Genomic DNA, 19238 nt, shown 5'->3' with positions numbered 1-19238 from the left:
TTCCTTACCAGATTTTCATTTTCTTCAGGCAGAAAGAGTCAGAACAGGAATAGATTTCTCTTTACAAGTTCACTCCCCATGGAGATGAAATGAATTTATCTCAGACGTACAGGCTCCTGAACCTAAATCACTCATAGTGCTCAGACATCTGCTTCTGGGCCCAGACAACAGAGGCAGCTGGAGAAAAAAGAAGACAATTCATCCAAAATCTACACTAAGTCAACATACCATCGAATTAGGGATGAGCATGAGAACCCGAATACTCGGAAGTGACAGGAATGAAAACACAATAACGAACACATGAAAACTTCATAATATTTCACATCAATCAATTTCCAGTAACTATGCGCGAACGTGCCAAAATCGGCCACATTTTTTAATTCTGTGATTTGTTTGAGATTAGAACAGGATGACTACTTGTGTCAGCAAGGTGGAGCGCAACTGTTGAAACCAAAAGAAGGATCTAATAGTTTTTAAAATTGATCTATTTTTAACTTGACATACCATCTTAAAAACACAACACTCGAATTGTGAGCCACTGCAAAGTCAGCAAGATGCAATGCAAAGACGCATGTATACAGAGACCAACAACTGAAGGGGTAGTTCACTCAAAAATTAAAATTGTGTCATTTACTCACCCTCAAGTTATTGGTTACAAACATTCTTCCAAATAAATGATGACAGAATTTTCATTTTTGGGTGAACTATCCCTTTAAAAAAGCACTATCATATTATTTTAGTTTTTTTTCCCCCACAGTTTATTACATACAATACATCTTAATGTAAAAAAACAAAACAAATAAACAACTAAATAATTCAAAGGAAGAAATGAAGATACCAAAAGCAAATGATGACTAGAATACATTATGAATGAATGAGTTCTTTGCAATATCATGGTATATAACCATGTTATCAGCTGTACAGTATATAAAACTCTGCAAATAGTGTCTTTTAACATCTATTAATACGCAAAATATGCTTTAATTAGGCAGATATAAGAGTTTAACTAAATAGGGAACATTTACATAAAATATTTTTTTTTCTCCAGCAACATTCAAAAAGTCAGCAACGTAATATAAAATGAAATGTCAAACTGATATAAATCAAACTGTAGTATTAAAAACACTATTAGTGACTGTGCAAAACAATATCCCATGTACAAACTAATAGCCTCATCCAAGCACCCCAGATATTCAGTTATGCTACAATTTGTTCAGCGTGATGCACATCATTAAAATAAAAAACACAAGTAAAACTATAAATGTAAAATTACATTAATATATCCTCCGCTGTTTACCAGTGGGCTGTGATACTCCTCTATGTGTTCACTTTTCTCACACAGATATACCGTCAACCACTAGGAAGTTTTCAGCTTGTGACCCAAGCTCTGACCCGTCCTTACAGAAATCAACCAACTCGATGTGTCGTCCTGTTTCAGCAACTGTTCTCAAGAGTGAAAACATTGTAATAAGTTATACATTGCGTCAGCTCCCATCGCGCCACCACTGGAAGGGCACGCCTCAAAAGTCATTAGTCATACAGAACGAGAATGAGAAATCCTGGAGTGCCCATAGCCTGTCTTGAGAGATAAAAGTGGTGGGAAAGAGTCATTGTGGTAGTGTCACAGACTACCAATGTTGGGGAAACTTTTGAGTTTCTCTGGGAAGTCATCTTTATAGAGTACAGGATCGGCACGGTGCTCAACAACCTTCAGAGGCATGGTGCCGAACACAGAGGCAAATTTGTTTATGCACTCAGACCTGGAAAAGAAAAAGAAAGAGGCTGAAAGAGTGGAGTAAAAAGGGCATCGTGGATAACACTGCAAAAAAATCTGCCTTCCGAAAATGGCTCTGTTGAGAAAAAACATTCATGGTAGAAAATAACTAGTGTTCTATAGTCATCTGAATCATGAGATATATGCATTATGTAAAACAACGGGGATCAGATGTTTTCAAAATGCCTGGCATTCCCAGGACAAATATCGAGAGAGAAGTATCACCAGAGGCAGGAACCCCTTCATCAATCTAAACAAGTGTGACCCCTGGAAAGGTTCAGCAGTCAACGGAGCCCTTGATTGGCTGCAACCACTCCGTATTCACATCAAGGTCAAACAGTCTCTCGCAGGCTGCTTCGGAGTCCACCAGACTCCTGCTTTAATTCCTCAAACACACAACTTGGAAGTATGAAACTAATCATCAAGACTCAACATTATGCTTCAGCGGATGAGAAACGGTTGTGATTTTCAAAGAAAATCAATTCAAGCCTTTCTGATGTGTGCTTCGCTTGGTTCATACTTGAATTGAAACTCTGAATAAATTAATGTTTATGGTGAACCTCTGACAGAGAGGAAAGTCACAGTTCTTTGAGAAAGATTGTTTTTCGTAAGGTCCAGTGAACTTGAATGTTTTGATCTCAGAGCACAGGAAAGAATGTCCTGTCCTGAGCTCCAATGAGCCAATTGTTGGTAAAACCCACAATGTGTTTCAGATGGCAAAAATGCTGCCAGAGCCCCCTCTGCCCAACTAAAGGGAATCCCTGGTTTTACTGTACCTCTCCACCATGTGCGTCTGGTCCAGGGACAACCCGTCAATCGCAGTGCACTCTGGGCACTTGAATTTTTTCCGAGGAGTAACCTAGAGAAAGATAAAGAGAAAAAAAAAAAATGTGTCATGCTCGTTTTTATGTGGAAATCACAATGAGTTTTGCTTTGTATGTATTTATATATGCATGTTTATTTATATTTTTTTATAAAAGTTATTAAACTGCCAGTTTTATTGTGAAGTTATGTATCTAAGTTTATTCCCATAGCTGCTTCACAGGCTATTTCATGACAGATACATATTCAGCATTTTAAAAAAATATATATATACAAAAAAAAAAAAAATACACAACGTACATAACTCTATTATAAAAAAAAAATAATTGTAAAAGTTTTTGTGCATCTTATAAAACAAATCCTTCAAAGTTTGTCCTTCATTGCTTCATGACATTGAAAAACATATATTTGGCCTGCCCAATTTTTAGTCAAGGAAGTGCAACAATGTTGACATTTGGTGTGTCTTCCACAAATACTACTAGTTAGTCTGGTATGCCATATAAAATATGTTAAGTGCACCATAAAATGGTAGATGCATTTTTCTCCAACTACAGAATTTATTTCAAATGCCAGCATGGAGCGCGTCAACCAATCATATCTTCCTCTTTACCACTAGTTATAGCATGAAAAAAAACATGAATAACCATCTGAAGAAATGATTAATTATACATGAGAGAACATACTTATCAGTAAGTTGTACTGTAATCGCCTAATCAAGGCATCAATGAAACATTTATCTCAGGAAATCTGGTTAGCTAGAAAAAAAGAACTTTTGAAAAGTATAGAGCTAAAACTTTAAATATACTGTTAAATATACAGACTTCAGACTATATAATAATTGCAATAAATTTTTACATTTTTAATGTACACTGTCCAGCTAAAAAGTCACTGTTGGATTTAAATAGGCAAAAGCTTAAGAGTCTGTAACCGGATCAATATTACACCGATTATTATTTTTCTAGCATGTTACATGTTTGGCAACAGTTCTTCGAACCCTAATTGATGGAGTGTGTAGCTTTTCATTTCTTTAACAACCATGTAGGAAGACGCATCATGGCCATATTCCAGGATGACAAAGCTAAGATTCATCAGGCTCAAACTGTGAAAGAATGGTTGGGAGGGAGCATGAAGAATCATTTTCACACATGAATTGGCACCTCTGAGCTTAAATTATTTTAAAGTATTCAGGATGTGCTGGAGTAGACTTTACAGAGTGCTTGACACTTGCATTGTCAATCTTGACCAAAAATGTATGCACCTCATGATGGAAATAACATCACAACATTTATTTCCAACACAACATTTTGTCTTCCTACATGGTTGTTTAAGAAATGAAAAGCTACATACTATATCAATTAGGGTTAGAAGAACTGTTGCCAAACATGCTAGAAACATCATAATCACTGCAATAATGATCTAATCATACACTGTTAAGCATTTGCCCATTTAAATCCAAACAGCAACTTTTTTTGGGCCTGGCAGTGTATGTTTGAATAAATCTAACTGTCAAAAAAATGACTGAACATTGTTTGTAATACTTTATATTGTAAGAAAGCAGAGACTTTCCTTTTTTTATCTGTTCTTACCTCAAAGTGGTCACAAAAACAAAAATATCTGACCTACATGTGTCTGTAGCTCTGAATCTAATGCCAAGAAATCATGACACACTCCTCATATTAAAAACAAAATCTGACACAACATCGATAAGGTTGTGTAATAATGAGCTGGGGCTGCAATGATGGGCCTCTGTGAAGAGCGTGTGTGTGCGTGTGTGTTAGGGAGCTGGGTGGGAGGAGATGACTTGATGACAGGCCATATAAGTCAGATGTAATGAGAGAGCCGTCAGTGCCCGTGGCCTAGCTAAACGACCGTATCTGCCGCGCTCATTAGACGAATGATGTACGACCCCTCTGCCCCATTCCTCCTCCAACAACATACATGCACACACACTTGACTGACACTCTCCACAGTGGGATCCTGGGGTTGGGGCACTAGGAGGTGTGGGTGATGTGGGGATGTGGAGGAGAGAAGGGAGAAGGTTCACTGCGTAACTGACTGCAGAATGAATGTGCCCCAGTGAGCTTAGGAAAACAGAGCAAGCAGGAGAGAGGCAGACAGTGACACCCAGATAACAGAGGTTAAGGCCAGGGCTTTATAAGACCGACCAGCACCTGGACAGAGTCACTGTAGACTACAGACTGTAAAGGCTGGGGAAGAAGGGCGAAGGCTGATCAGAGACAGAGCAGAGCATGCTGTCAGAACGTCTGCATTCTTTTAGGGAACGCCCACATTCATTTTTTAAGTGATCATACTTTTTTTTTTACAGCCAAAACATGATTTAATGACCTATCTGTCAATTTGTCTTGACTCTTTAAATGAAAGCGTTTATAATCTGCTATATTAATGTTGTGCTAATGATTGGTGTCCGTATTTTTTTAAACAGAAATTAATACATTTTCAGCAGAGAAGCATTAAATTGATCATAATTGACAGTAATCACATTTATAATGTTACGACAAAAGAGCTCCATTTCAAATAAATGCTGCTGAACTTTTCATTCATCAAGGAATCCTGAAAAAATTGTCAGTTTTCACAAAAATGTTAAGCAGCACAACTGTTTACAACTGTTTAGATTCACTCCAAAGTAGTTGTAGAACCAAAACAAACAGGCACTAACACAGTCAACAATATCATACTCTGATGTTATGTTACCTTTATTGGGGCTTTGCCAGTGATGTTGGCAACAAGGAAATTCATGGCAATATCCTCACAGTTCATATGAGCATCCACCCAGTTCTTGATGTCTCCAGGCATTTTATACGTGTAGAGATAGTTGAAGTACTGGAAAGAAGCAACATACAGCCATTTTGATTAAAAAAAAAAGAAAAATCTCAGTAGAGATGCAGTAATGATTTCTGGAAGAGAAAGCTGAACATCACTGAGGGTTTTGAATTACAAATGAGATAACCTCCCTTGATCTCTGAAGAACACCACAGGGGAAGGACAGAGACATTAAGAGAATGATTTTGGCAGAGCACAACCCTGGATGGAGTCTATAACGGATTAGTGTTGTACCTTATGGTAGAACGCAGCTCCAGTCAAGACCATTGACACTTCATTGGTCCACTCAGATTCATACTTCCACTTGCCCATCTCGTGGTCCCATAAGTGAAGCCGTCCGGGATATCCAACCAGCCTGTCTGGGAACTCACGCCATACCTACACAGACACACAGAACATCTGAGACATAATAGAAACCTTCACAAATGCTCAGATCATAAAGAATCAGTAAACTGTTCAACATTTAGAGTCACTTTAGATCATACTGGCTTCAAAGGATGCTAAACCAAGGATATCAAGAGTTAAATCAATTAAGTCTAATTGTTCGTTAATCCCAAAAATGACAGGCAGGCCTACAGAATATGATGTAGAAAATCTTGAATGTCATTCTCGAGTGGCATAAGCAGCTAGTGTTTTAGCCAGGCAGCCATGTCTAAAGCTGTCTTCCATTTCATACAATTATCCATAAATTACACTTCATTCGCTCAATAGTGTATAAATGCCTGCAGGTGAGTTGAAGGCGAGCCTGTAGCCATGGACAGCATTGCTTGTCCTGTCATCCTTCACATATAAAAAGCTAAATTATAAAAATAGAGACTTCAACTTTAAGGAATGCTTTGAGATGCCGAGCACAGATTTAGGCAATAGAGGATAGTTCAAAAATCCTGTGATGCATGAAAACTCAATTTTAAGTAGGAGTGACCCAAAGAGGTTCTGGGATCACAGTTCTGCGCTGTCATCACTGTGCATGTGGGGATGACAATTAACCCGTAGTTGCTCCAGATTCTGTGAATTTTGTTGAAAGGCAACTATTTCAATAGAATCCATTTAAAGGGTTAGTTCACCCAAAAATGAAAATTCTGTAATTTATTACTTACCCTCATGCCGTTCTACACCCGTAAGACCTTCGTTGATCTTTGGAACGCAAAAAAGATATTTTAGTTGAAAACAAAATAACGATTTATTTAGTGATGGCCGATCGGATCATAAATGAATCAGTGTGTCGAATCTGCTGATTGGAGCGCCAAAGTCACGTGATTTCATCCGTTTGGCAGTTTGACATACGATCCGAATCATGATTCGATACACTGATTCATTTATGATCCGATGCTTTCTGAAGCAGTGTTTTGAAATCGGCCATCACTAAATAAGTCGTTATTTTGTTTTTTGCCGCACCAAAAATATTCTCGTCGCTTTATAATATTAATATTGAACCACTGTACTCACATGAACTGATTTAAATATGTTTTTAGTACCTTTATGGATCTTGAGAGAGGAAGTGTCATTGCTCCCTATGGAGGCCTCACAGAGCCAACGGCATGAGGGTAAATAATAAATGACAGAATTTTCATTTTTGGGTGAACTAACCCTTTAACTGTCAAGATAAAAGGTGCTCATCCAGTGTGATAATCTTTAAGTCAACATGGAGGCTATATTGCATAGTAAAAAGAATGATAAAGCTAGAAGGTTTTTAAAAGGCTTTTCACACTGCGCTTAACCCCAGGGTATCAGCGTTCTAAACACCGCCTTTAACCCTGGGTAAAGGAACGTTTCACACTTGTAATTTAGAAGCAGGGTTAGAGCCGCTTTTTACACGGTGTGAAAAAATGCGGTGTTATAATGTTACAGGTAGACACTTAGCAACAGACAACCAATCGCACACCTCATATTTTCCTGCTTTGGACAGTCACGGAAACACTGCGCATTGTATATAAACAGTAGATTCAGTGTTTGAGAGGAAAAATGTCAAATGCTGACAGAAAACAATTTGAGTGAAGAAGAGACCATTCTTACCTTTATAGTCCAAAATGCCCATTCAGCATGAACTCAATAATACAGTCAGCAATACAAGGAGGCGCAATGCTAGAGCTTATGTAAACAGGTCGCGTGCTATGTTTATTCCATCAATGACACTGACACCACAAATATTTAAATAAGAACGTTAATCCAGAGTTTAGGAATGTACGTGAAACGTCAGTTTATGAATACCCAGGATTAAATGTTAACCCTGGGTAAATTATAAGCAGTGTAAAATGTTATGCAATATAACCCAGGATTTAGTTTACCTGGGGGTTTAGAATGACCCAGGGTTAACTAAGTGTGAAAAGCCCTTAAGAGTGCTAACATTTCTTTCAGACTACCCAATTACAGGGCATTTTCAGACCTGTAGTTTGTTTGCTTGCTTTGTTCCTACACAAAATAAACAAAGCTGGAAAATTCACCAATTTCTGAAGCAAACATCAGATGCTCCAAACGCTAAGCATCTAAGGCGAAATGTATTTATTTCTCCCTGAATGCAATTTTGTGCAAACCGTGATACTTTTTGTTTTCTTTTGGATTCTTTGATGAATAGAAAGTTTAAAGAAGCAGCATTTATTTGAAACAGACATTTTTGATAACAATAAAATGTCTTTACTGTGCCTATTAATTCATTTAATGCATCCTTACTGTATTAATTTCTTTAAAACTAATCATAATAAATAATCTTACTGGCCCCAAACTTTTAAACTGTAGTGCATGTGCTATGGTAGAAGAGGACAGAACTGGTTTGCTGCTTGATGGAGCTTTAAGACCCAATATTGTGCTGACTTACTTCAAGTTACCAGTATGTACCAAACCTAACTAAATCAGTGTAGTACGTTTTTCATAGCATGTAGAAGTATGCAAAAAGGAATTTGGTGCTTTCATTACCTCATATCCAAACTGCAGCTCATCTGAGGTCAACATGATGATGTCATCATCAATGGCCAGAACAGCTTCTGTCTCGATCTCATCGAACGGGAAGAAGCGATTGCTGAGCTTGTTTTCTTTGGTGCGAACCACTTTAAGAGGTACTGCGACTTTGGGCCACAGCGACTCTGTTACAGAGTAAAGCAGAGTAAGAAAACAGTGAGCTAATAATAATAATAATAATAATAATAATAACACACTGTCGTTTTCAGAGAAGATGAAAAACTATGAGAGATGGCAGCAACTGTGGAAAAGAGAGCGTGGGTGGATAAATCTAAACACATCACTGAGTAAAAGCACATATGAATCTGACCGCACTTACATTCTTCTCAGGGCAGAAGAGACAACGCTCTTTATTTTCAGTTGTGTAAGGGCTTGGGAGGAGTTCAGAGCACGCAGAAGACAGATGGCACACAGTGTCACCTAATAAAACTGACGAGAGAGTCTACTGGAACTCAAACACAGAGACCCTAAGACTAGGAGAGTCTGCAATTATACTGCTACCCCAAAGCCAGGGTATAGACCCTGGAAATCTCTGGAGATCTGGAATGAGCTCATCTCCGTTAAGATGAAGCATTTCAGCCTACAGTGTACTTCCACAAGATCACACAACAAACTATGAAGGGGGAAAAAAAGAAAGGAAAAAGTATTTCCTAACTGCCGGAAAACCTCCCTGGCCCCAGACGAAGGCTGAAAGAAGAGCCAGATCTTCACATGCAAGTAAACTGATACTGTCACCACATCCAAGCCTGGCATGGTGTTTTCAAGGAAGACAAAAACAAACACAGACAAGATGGTCTACAAAGACAAGTAACATTTTAACAACTAAACCTAACCGGCATAATCCAGAACGGCACATTGCACAAACTGATGTTCACACATCATAAATCTGAAGCATAAGAACTAGCAGCAATCTCGACTGCACCAAACAAATTGTGCGAAAGCTTTTTTATGGCCAGTAATCACTTCCTTGCCCAGTACTGAAATTTCACTTGGGCTGTACTTTATGTATGAACATTTAAAAAGAGCTTTAGAAAATTATATCCCCTGTGACAACACCATATAAAAGTTCTCCTCCCCTCCAAGTGTATTAAGCCAATTGAAAAACTCCCTTAGGCACAATCCTATTGTCAGAGTTCTCCAGCACATCATTAAAATGACAAAGAGTCAAGAATTGGGCAGCTAAGGCTGCTCAAAATAAACAAACATCATCAACAATTGAAAAGGGTGTGGAGGAAATCCATCCTCGTCGGGTCCTGAGCCCCAGGTTGACCCGTGAACAGACCTTATTAATTCTAATGGGTCACAAAGCTTGAGCCTGGCTTCACCGACGCCTCTAATCAAAGGCAACAGAGAACCATTAGTCTACTTCAAAGTATTTCCCTTCATAATGGCATTACTCAAATCTATGGAGAGGATATATTTAATTCCCCATTCCTCTTTTTTTTCCCAGGGACTTCATAAACAGACGCATACCTAATCGCCTTGTTAAGCAGTATCATTAGAGGCAGATCCACAATAAATAACTACTAATATCAGCTTATTTTGACATGTCTAATGGGCCATAAATTTGACCACAGCTGTAGGAAAGGAAGGCCGTTATTGAAACGATTCTTTCGGTTTGACAATAAAGTTTAAGGGTGGACGTCTGGTGAAAACAGGCCATATATCAAAATGAATTAAAATACACTTAATTTGTTTAGTCTGGAGTAATAGGACTCTTAGACATCAACAGCTCATAGACAGTCAATGATAAAAGCCAAATTTCTGCTGTCTCCTCACGTGCAGCTATATGCCAGTGGATGTTCCAAACGCTTGGGTTCTCACTCCATATCTGAAGATAAACCAGAGAGGTCTGGCCCCAGACCAAGGCACATCATGCTTTCAATTCTCCAACCTCAAGAGGAACACGATTTGGCAATTCACTAGCTTATCATTCATCTGTTCCTTATCAGGGGTTTCATGTCTTTTGAGAGAGCCACACAACAGCATTTCATACTGGTGTCACATTTTCATTCTTTAATAACTAAAGCTGTCAGTACAGCAGTGTAGATTTAGTTATCTCTTTCCAAATAAAATTATTTACTAAAATAAATAAAATACTTACTTAATATAACTATAATTATTTAATTTAAGTACATACATTTTAATAGCCTGAAAAAGTATGGCACTAATGTTGACGTTCTGGCAGATATCAATAATAATTTTCATGTCAGTACGGTAATTGTTTTTATGCTATGGCCAATAAGCCATAATGAAATTAAATACAGTTTCTATGTTCTATATTGTCTAAAAGAAATATCAGTACTACAAACTAAAATCAATCATTTTAAATGCCAAAAGTTTAGGCATCACAACATTTTAATAGAGTGCGAAAGGGGGATATTAATTTTTATATTTGCTAAAGATTGCATTTAACAATGTTAAAGGGGACCTATTATGCCCCTTTTTACAAGATGAAATATAAGTCTCAGGTGTTTCCAGAATGTGTCTGTAAAGTTTCAGCTCAAAATACCCTACAGATTGATTATTACACCATGTTGAAAATGCCAATTTTTGGGTGGGAGAAAAAACGCACTGCTTTTTGGTCTCTCTTTAAACGCAAATGAACTGTTTCCAGAATAGGGCAGAGCCTTTACATCTCTGCTTCGGATAACTACGGCAATAAGAAATCAGGAGAAGCAAAATGACTGTCAACAAAAATAGTGGTGTTATATGTACATTGAGTCTGATTCATATATAACTTGCTCAGGGCAGAAACTATGCTAATAAGGCAGAGTCTGTCAGCAGTCGTGGGAGGGGCCTGAGCAATGTGATGTCACATTGCTCAGAAAATGAAAACGACTTAATCTATGAGAATGTTGAGGTTTTATGGCGAAAAAAAGAGTGGGTGGATTTTTATCATTATAGGGTGGTTGTGTTCACATACTGCCGACACACATTTATGTTCAAACACCATGTAAAAGTGAATTTTGCATAATAGGTCCCCTTTAAGTTATTAGTGTTTTAAAGATTAACTTAAGTGAATGTTGCATAATGGCAAAAGTAATCTAAAAGTAAAAATTGGGCACATGAGCATTTAAATATCCAATATGGGCTATCACATTGTTTTTTATTAATCCTATATATAACCAGGCAAGAACAAATTCTTATTTACAACAACCTGACAGGAGAACAACAATCTACTGGAGGACATACAAACATATAGAGAGACATTACTGTACACATACAAAACATCAAATAAAAGGGATTAGTTAAAACATTTACTAACAGCAACTAAAAGCTCCCTAATAATATTTTAAAAGCAGAAATTGAAATATGTCTCTACTTTCAATGTGACACTAACCTTCAGGGGGGCTCTTGTTCTGGTTGTTCCACACCACCAGTAGTTTGGCCAAGCTTGGCACCTTGGAGATCTCAGTGATGACTCTAAAGAGGCTTTCGATTCGATCATATGTCAACACCACAGCTGTGAACCCAGGTGAGCGTGGCGGTATGAGAGGAAGGAAAAGTGGGCTGTTCACACTTGACCATTTCTGTTGGGAAAAAACACAACCAATGTAAATAAATCAGTGGGAAACTCAATTAAATGTACTCCTTTTCTTATCTTTACAATAAATGCAAGCAATTTTCATGACTTTTTTTAATGACTTGAAGTGCCTTAAGATAATCAGCAGCCTCAGCCAAAACATGGCTTTATTTGGAAACATGCATGGGCTATAAAATTTAAAGATTACTGAGAATGCTAATAACCAGCAGTGGTGGGTAGGTGATTAAAAGTGGCATGGAATGTCGAGCGCCCAACCAACAAAGTTTAGATCAGAGTTAACAAACAGCTGGAACAACATGCCATGACCTTTCATTGCGCCAAAGCATTCACCTAAACCTTCTCCTTCAGACTTTGGCAAAAATAAAAGTACTATAAGTACTATGAGCCAGAATTTAACTCTATAACCTAGACAACTGCTATCAGCTGGACTTGAAGCTACCCAATAAAGCACCTCTATCATGACAGTCCAGTAAAACTCCTATCGCTAAAGGCTTTGTGTGCATAGGTGCAACATTCCTTGTGATAGTCTAAATTTCAAAAAGTGGACGGATTAAGAGAGAATGTTTTCCTTAGCTGACCTGAGTGAAATCTGGCAGAGAACAGAAGATGACAATGTGAAGATCTAATACTCTTTGGTCAGATACGAAGAGCTAAATTAAATACTTCCTTGCCTCAGGCTCTTTGTCATTCCATGGCATCAGTCCATCCTTTTCCTGTTAACTGTTATGTATCTGAATTTGATTAGAATGTTAAACTTCCTGGTGTTCTTCTTGAAATAAAATGCAAACATATGGTATCCTCTGAAGCTTGGTCAAAACATCAACGCTCTTAATATTTCCCTTCCTACAAAATAAGTACAGAAACTGAGAACTTAATACCAGTGTAAAGCAATTGTCATTACCGTTAGTTGTAGTCAACACCAACTCGTACGTTTTATCTTATCAAGAGACCATCAACATTAGTTGTCTGTCTGTTACTGATGAGCTGAATCTACACAGCTCCAAAAGAGAGATCTCTATTACAGACATCTTTCAAACCCAAAAATCTCTCATCGATTAATAATATTCAGAATTAATTATGGACATACTCAAGCCATGAGCTGTAAAACAGTTAGATATAAGATCTAAACTTGCTCTTGTAATGTGCTAACTGTATTTTCTCTCATATTTGTATTTCATATGCTTTATTCCGTATGCTTCTTAAAGAGTTTAAGTATGTATAAATCTTGTTTACTGTGGCATTTAATCCATTAGACCACCACCAAAGCAAGCTCAAGTTCTAATGTAAAGTGAAACACCCATTAATGAGCACAATTCCGATTCTAATTTGGATCTCTTTTGTTGCCGTTTATCCTGAGCCGTTTTGTCGAGAGTGGAATTTTATGACTGTACTGCAGTGAACTCTGGTGCAGCAGGGGTGCAGATGAGTCCTGGCAGGACAGGGGTGAAGCAGGGGTGCTGGGACGCTATCGGCGTCAGTGGCTGTCTCCTGCCAGTGTGGGGCTTGGCTCATCTTCCTGGCCCGCTTTAAAACAGCCTGTAAACTCCCAAAGATGCACGGACTGGAGCCCAGATCAAGTGACGCTGTAAAGTAAATATTGCGAGTACTTAAAAGGCCTCTGATGCGGTCATGAAGACTGCTGTTTATTGGCCTGAAGGATAAGGACTGAACGCAAACGGAATACACAGACGTTCTTTGCTGTTTCATGGTCTCTTCCATTTTGTCAGTTGAGAAGGGACACAAAACAAAGAGACAAATAACTAAAAGCTTGGTGCAACTCCAGTAAAAAAATAAGAAAAGACTGGGAGACTCATTCAATTTAAATTTTTCAAAAACTCACCAATGCATAAGGAAAAAAAATCAGCATTGGGCTTGGTTTGAAGAGATTTAGAGAGAAACATTATTTGCATCTTACCCAAATCCAAGTATGTTTTTATTTCTACCAAAGAAAGGAAGAAAGAAAGTCTTTAAATTTGTCTATGTAAAATTCTCACTATTGGTGTGAGGCCTTCATTTAAAATTGTACTTCAATTTTCCTCATAACAATAATAATAACACTTCCTTTAATCAAGGCGTGAATTTGATTAAAAAAACTCAAAAGGCCCCACAAAATGTGACCCGTAAGGAGAGATTCTATGGCACCGATAGCCTACAGCAAGGCTGTGCGTCTATTTCACCCTCCAATACAGCAGCTGCTGAAGGTGCCCGCAAATAGAGAGTCGTGGTTAACCAGCTCCCTCGCAGCGTCCGCCACGGTCTGTCACCATGGACACAGCCGTCCTTCATACAACATCAGTCAACCATCCTGCTAATAAAAAACAAACTTTATATGCCAATGGAAATTTCTTTGAGGTGCCTGACACGGACACCAAAAGCAGAGGGGGAAATAATTAAAGTACCACTGTGACATATAAGTGGTAAGCAGAATAAAGAAGAACACTGGGGTGTGGTGCGTACAAGCTCAGTCAGAACGCTCTGATCTAATTGGGCAGGCTCCAGTGCGGTTCGGCGTATGTCGAGTCTTTGGGATTTGTTAAAATAAATAAGCAGGAAAACAAGACTAATTTTTTATTCCGACAGTCAATTCTAGAATATTTGCTTGTGGTTAGTCAGCGTTCACCTGCTATTTGGAAAAAGCCGTAAATGACTGGGTTCTCAACTTTTGGCTTGTTTCTGTAAATGCAGATTTGCTCAAACCAAAGCCAACCAGACTCTCCAAGGTCTGAAATTCTATGCCAAAAATTCTTCATTTATACTTTGAAATACATGGTACGAAGAGGAATTTCACCACCTAAAGACAAGGCCGTTATTATCATCTCGGATACGTTAGGTATAATTACTCATGAAGAGATTGTTATTGGGTAAGAGTATTCTTTGTCATACGTGAAGAGGAGGTTTCAGGCGGCTCGAGTGACGGTGAGGGATTGCAGGCCGTTTCATGTGGGCCGAAGGGGATTGGCGAGTCTTGCAGCTGGGATCATACTAGTACAGCTTTGGGATTAGTCGAAAATGGAACCCAGATGAAAGCATGGACGCCTGTTCAATTGCAAAGGCTCAGTGCGCAGAACATTTACCTCCAGATTCTCATTGAAGCTGATGGGCAGCGATTGCTAACATCACAGAGACTGGGCTAAAATAAGAGCCGCATTCTAAGTGGCAGCGACTTCCTGCAGATTTGAACTGTCAAGAACAGGCAGCGGTCACGTTGCTTTAGTTTTCGTCCCTCAAAGAGATGAACAGTGCCTGCACTCTTTCCAATGCAAGGAAAAAAATAGGATGAGAAATGTATACATCTTTGTGGCACATGATAAGATGCACATTTACAAATCACACATTTGAAGTAGGAGCTTATTTTTTCAGCACTATTAACCTTTCCAGTTATTTCAGCAAAATGCTGAAAACCTGGCATCCCGAAAACGATTGATGTTAAGAATTCTTCACAGATAATAAATGTATGATGGAACATAAAGCATTCTTTGGTTAGCAGAGGCTGAATGTGAGTTCCCTCAGAAGTCAAGCACAAAAAGCTGCCTGTCCTCATGACGTCTCCTAAGGCAGAGCTGGAGAAATGTGCTTTCAATTATGTCCCGGTGGATATAGGGAAGCAGAACAAGAAATGCACTCGATTTATGTACTGCTCCGATTCTGCTCAACATATTTTTACTGAACATACAGAGAGTATTTAATATTTCCCGTAATGCTAGTGGTCAAAATACAGAGACAGGACTATTAGCCTCCTGGGGGTCTGGATCCCTCCATCTGATCTGAATGGTAGCGAAACGATGAGAACTGGTGAGAACTAGTGAAGAACAACAAAACAACATTGAACTAAACCCCTAATGAACTTTGCAATCCTCTCATCTAAGTTTTCACTGTGTACAAAATCAGAGAGATATCTGATTACTCAGTTTTCAGCACACGGCAAGTTACGAGATGGGAATAGTGCTCAATAGAGGGCAGACTGAAAGACAGACAGACAAGTGCCCTTCATGTGATGCTGCAGTACTCTGAAGCTAACACTAATATGCAATGTTGTCTTTACAAAGCTGTCTGCAGCCACTACTAGAGTGACGCCATGCGAAATGACACAGGGCTAAAAAGTACAGGCCCGCTCCCTTTTGTTTTTAAGGGCACAAGCACACTCTCTCACTTATCCATACACTGTATCTTTATCTAACATACAATTTAGACTTTAATTCAGTTTAGAAAAGGGCAATTTTCTGCAAACACTGAGAATATCCTTACACACAAGGATCAGTGCCTATAAAAGAACAAGAGCTGGATAAAAGTTGACCATATTTGATACTGATTTAACACTTTGCTTTAGGTAAAGGCCTATTTACACCAAGACTGAATTTGTGTCATGAAAACATGCAGGACAAGATATTAAAATGAAATAATGCCTCTCAATTAACTACTTTGTACATCAAAATATAGTACTGCAACAAAATTTTGTTGTTGTTGTTGTTAGAGCAGGCTGAATTGTATTATTCAAATGGCAAAAAAGTCACCAATGAAGATTTGGTATTAATTCTTATAGAGTGCAAAATAAAAATAAACAAACAGACAAATACAATGAATCACTCTGAATTACTTAGAACAGACTTCACCCAAATTCATTCTGATAGAATTTGGATTAGAAACAGTTCTAAATATTATGTGGCAAGTTTAGTGAAACTAAATTTATATTTAAAAATCCATTGTGAATATGTATTTAAAAAAGACCAAAAAGGTTACTTACAATTACAGGAGGATTGTTCCACTCTTCATAGGTACGAGCTGCATATGGGTAGATGCGATCGTTAATGATCTGGAGAGTCGTCATGCCGATAGCCTTCATGGAGCTGAAGTAGGCTTCCCAGAACCAGCGGGCCTAGGAAACAATAAATGGGATTCAAATATTTGTGAGAAGAGCAGCAAAGCACAGACAAACTGATAAACAGAAATATATATGCACACAAAGACCATGTGAAAGATGCAAACCAAAGGCAAAAGATAAGGCCTCTCACATCTCTTTACTCCCACCATCCCGCTCGTGCCTTTATGACCCCTACACACTTTCAAAGGCAAAACAGCCCATTAAAACACTAGTGACATGACTGCAGGGACCATTCCAGGTGGTTATGAGCCCTTTAGACTATCAGTCTTTTAACTTTTCCACTCAAGTGGCACTGAGACTGCAGCTAAAGTTTAAGAGCAGAGGTCAGGTCATTTTACTCCACACCAGCACAGGGACGTGCTGCAGTGTAATCACATTTGCCATGCTACTTGAATACTGCTATAATGCCAATGTGATGCAGAAAAACAAAAGTACTCTTGTATAAATTTCTTTATTTTTCTGTACATTATATTTTTGATTTAACCGTTCAAAAGTTTGTGGTCAGAAATTACTTATTTCATTTTAAAAAATGAATTAAATTGATCAAAAGTGACAGTAAATAATTTTTACATTGACAAAAAATATATTTCAAATAAATGCTAAAATTTTAAACTTTCTTGTCATCAGAGAATCTTTTATTTATCAGGGATTCCACAAAATCATTGGGCAGCACAACTGTATTCAAGATTGATGATGAGTAATGTTTCTTCAGCAACAAATCAACATCATAGAATGATTTCTGAAGGATCACATGACACTGACTGGAGTAATGATGATTTGCCATAACAGGACATAGAAAAGATATTTTAAATTGTAATAATATTTCACAATATTACTCTATTTTATAGTATTTTAATCAAATAAATGCAGCTTTGGTGAGGATAAGAGACCCCAAACTTTAGAACCATACTGTACATATTAACTAAAGAAATAATTTCCACAATACTATTAGAGAATAAAATAGCCTATACTTTTACCAGTGACTACAAAAGTCTGGCAGCTGGTGTAAATTCAACTTGACTTAAAGCTTTAACAATTAAACCCTGGTCTTTAAAAAGAAATAAAAATCTATAAATAATCTGTCAATACAAGAACACACACTCTTTGCCCTCCGCTGCCGATCCGTTAACAAACCCAAGGCTCCAGCAGTGTGGGGCGAGGAGCACATAAGAGTTAATTACCCATAAAACAGTGCTATCTCCTGCTAGGAGGCGCCATGCCGCAGTGACCCAGCTCCACCCTTCCTGGTCCTGTTTGACCCTGTTCCCTTTAACGGGGCCAACCAAGTGCATGCTAGGGGCAGCCTCATTACCTGGTCTGACCGCAAACAGTGTCAGATTTAGTCCAACTACAAAGAGTCAAATGAGACCAGGGTGAGTATTGAAAAAAAGAAGAAAAAAAAAAAAAAAAGAATAATGGCTTTCCTACACTTTTCTGGGCCAATTACTGAACAATGTCAGAGAGCTCTAATGGTCTCGCCTTTAAAAAGAATTGATGACACAGAGGTTTGCACAACGTATTAAAAACAGGGAACCCTCTGACCATTACAGTTACTCTCACTTGAGTAACTAAAATCAAGGTTATTTATTTACTTTTGAGGGTCTTTTGCTGCACATCACTTCATTGGTTGGTGTGTTTGTTGTCATTTTCCCAACCCAGAACTCAGTTCAGCACATTAGAGGAGCGCCGTCACTCCCCCTTCCACCGGCCCCCAAGGGCCTGGCCCTTAAACCTTAAAGAAATACAACTACACAAAAACAGCTTTTCTTTTTATGGAGAGGGGAAGAGGATTCAAAAAGACTTTCTGATCCCAAGGGGAGCGCAGCCGCCCATAAATCAGCTCGTGATGAAAGTTTCCTTTCCGACCAGGAGAAGGCAGAGAGAAAACCGCACCCACCAAGTGCTGAACCCGCCCCGTTTGAACGCTTGCAAGAATTTTTATGAGGAGGGAAGAGACGGAGTCTCGTGAGAGGAGAAAACATTGGCTGCTCTTCTGACACACTTAAGGTTGTTCATACAATACACTCTTGAACATACAAGAAATATTCAATTCTCTATGCTTTTACAGGACACTGTTCTATATAAAGCATAATTGCTGCTATAATAACTGCAGATGGGAATCATAAAGAATTTAATGATTCCGGTTCCAATTCATATTAATGATTCTGGTTCTCTAATGGTTCCATAAACGATTCCTTTAGTACTTTTAAGGAAGAATTTTTTTTATGCAATTCTATTGCCAAATGATGAGATATTTTCAATAAATAAAATTACAAACTTTTTACTAACTGACTTTTTACTGACTGACTTTTTACTAGGAGGCATAAAAGCAATCCAAAAATTGGCCTTAAAGGGATAGTTCACCCAAAAATGAAAATTATCCCATGACATTTATTCACCCTCAAGCCATCCTAGGTGTATAT

The 19238-nt window shown here is 38.2% G+C and overlaps 1 protein-coding gene across 2 annotated transcripts in view; it reads right to left on the bottom strand.

Annotated features, from left to right (window-relative positions):
• Nucleotides 1-469: 469 nt before the first annotated feature.
• The window catches only part of ext2 (exostosin glycosyltransferase 2), a 36565-nt gene continuing 17796 nt past the window's right edge, over nt 470-19238 (bottom strand). For both annotated transcript variants that reach the window (XM_048184116.1, XM_048184117.1), the window contains exons 9-15: nt 16678-16809; nt 11733-11922; nt 8348-8514; nt 5672-5815; nt 5309-5437; nt 2551-2633; nt 470-1760 (exon numbers count right to left, since the gene is read on the bottom strand). In XM_048184116.1, the coding sequence (XP_048040073.1) occupies nt 1622-1760; nt 2551-2633; nt 5309-5437; nt 5672-5815; nt 8348-8514; nt 11733-11922; nt 16678-16809 (984 nt within the window). In that variant the 3' untranslated portion in view covers nt 470-1621. The remainder of the gene's footprint in view (nt 1761-2550; nt 2634-5308; nt 5438-5671; nt 5816-8347; nt 8515-11732; nt 11923-16677; nt 16810-19238) is intronic.

The sequence above is a fragment of the Megalobrama amblycephala genome, linkage group LG3 (genome assembly GCF_018812025.1).
Source record: "Megalobrama amblycephala isolate DHTTF-2021 linkage group LG3, ASM1881202v1, whole genome shotgun sequence".
NCBI classification, from domain to species: Eukaryota; Metazoa; Chordata; class Actinopteri; order Cypriniformes; family Xenocyprididae; genus Megalobrama; species Megalobrama amblycephala.
Note: the sequence above shows the minus strand (reverse complement) of the source record. Positions and strands in the feature narration are given on the sequence as shown.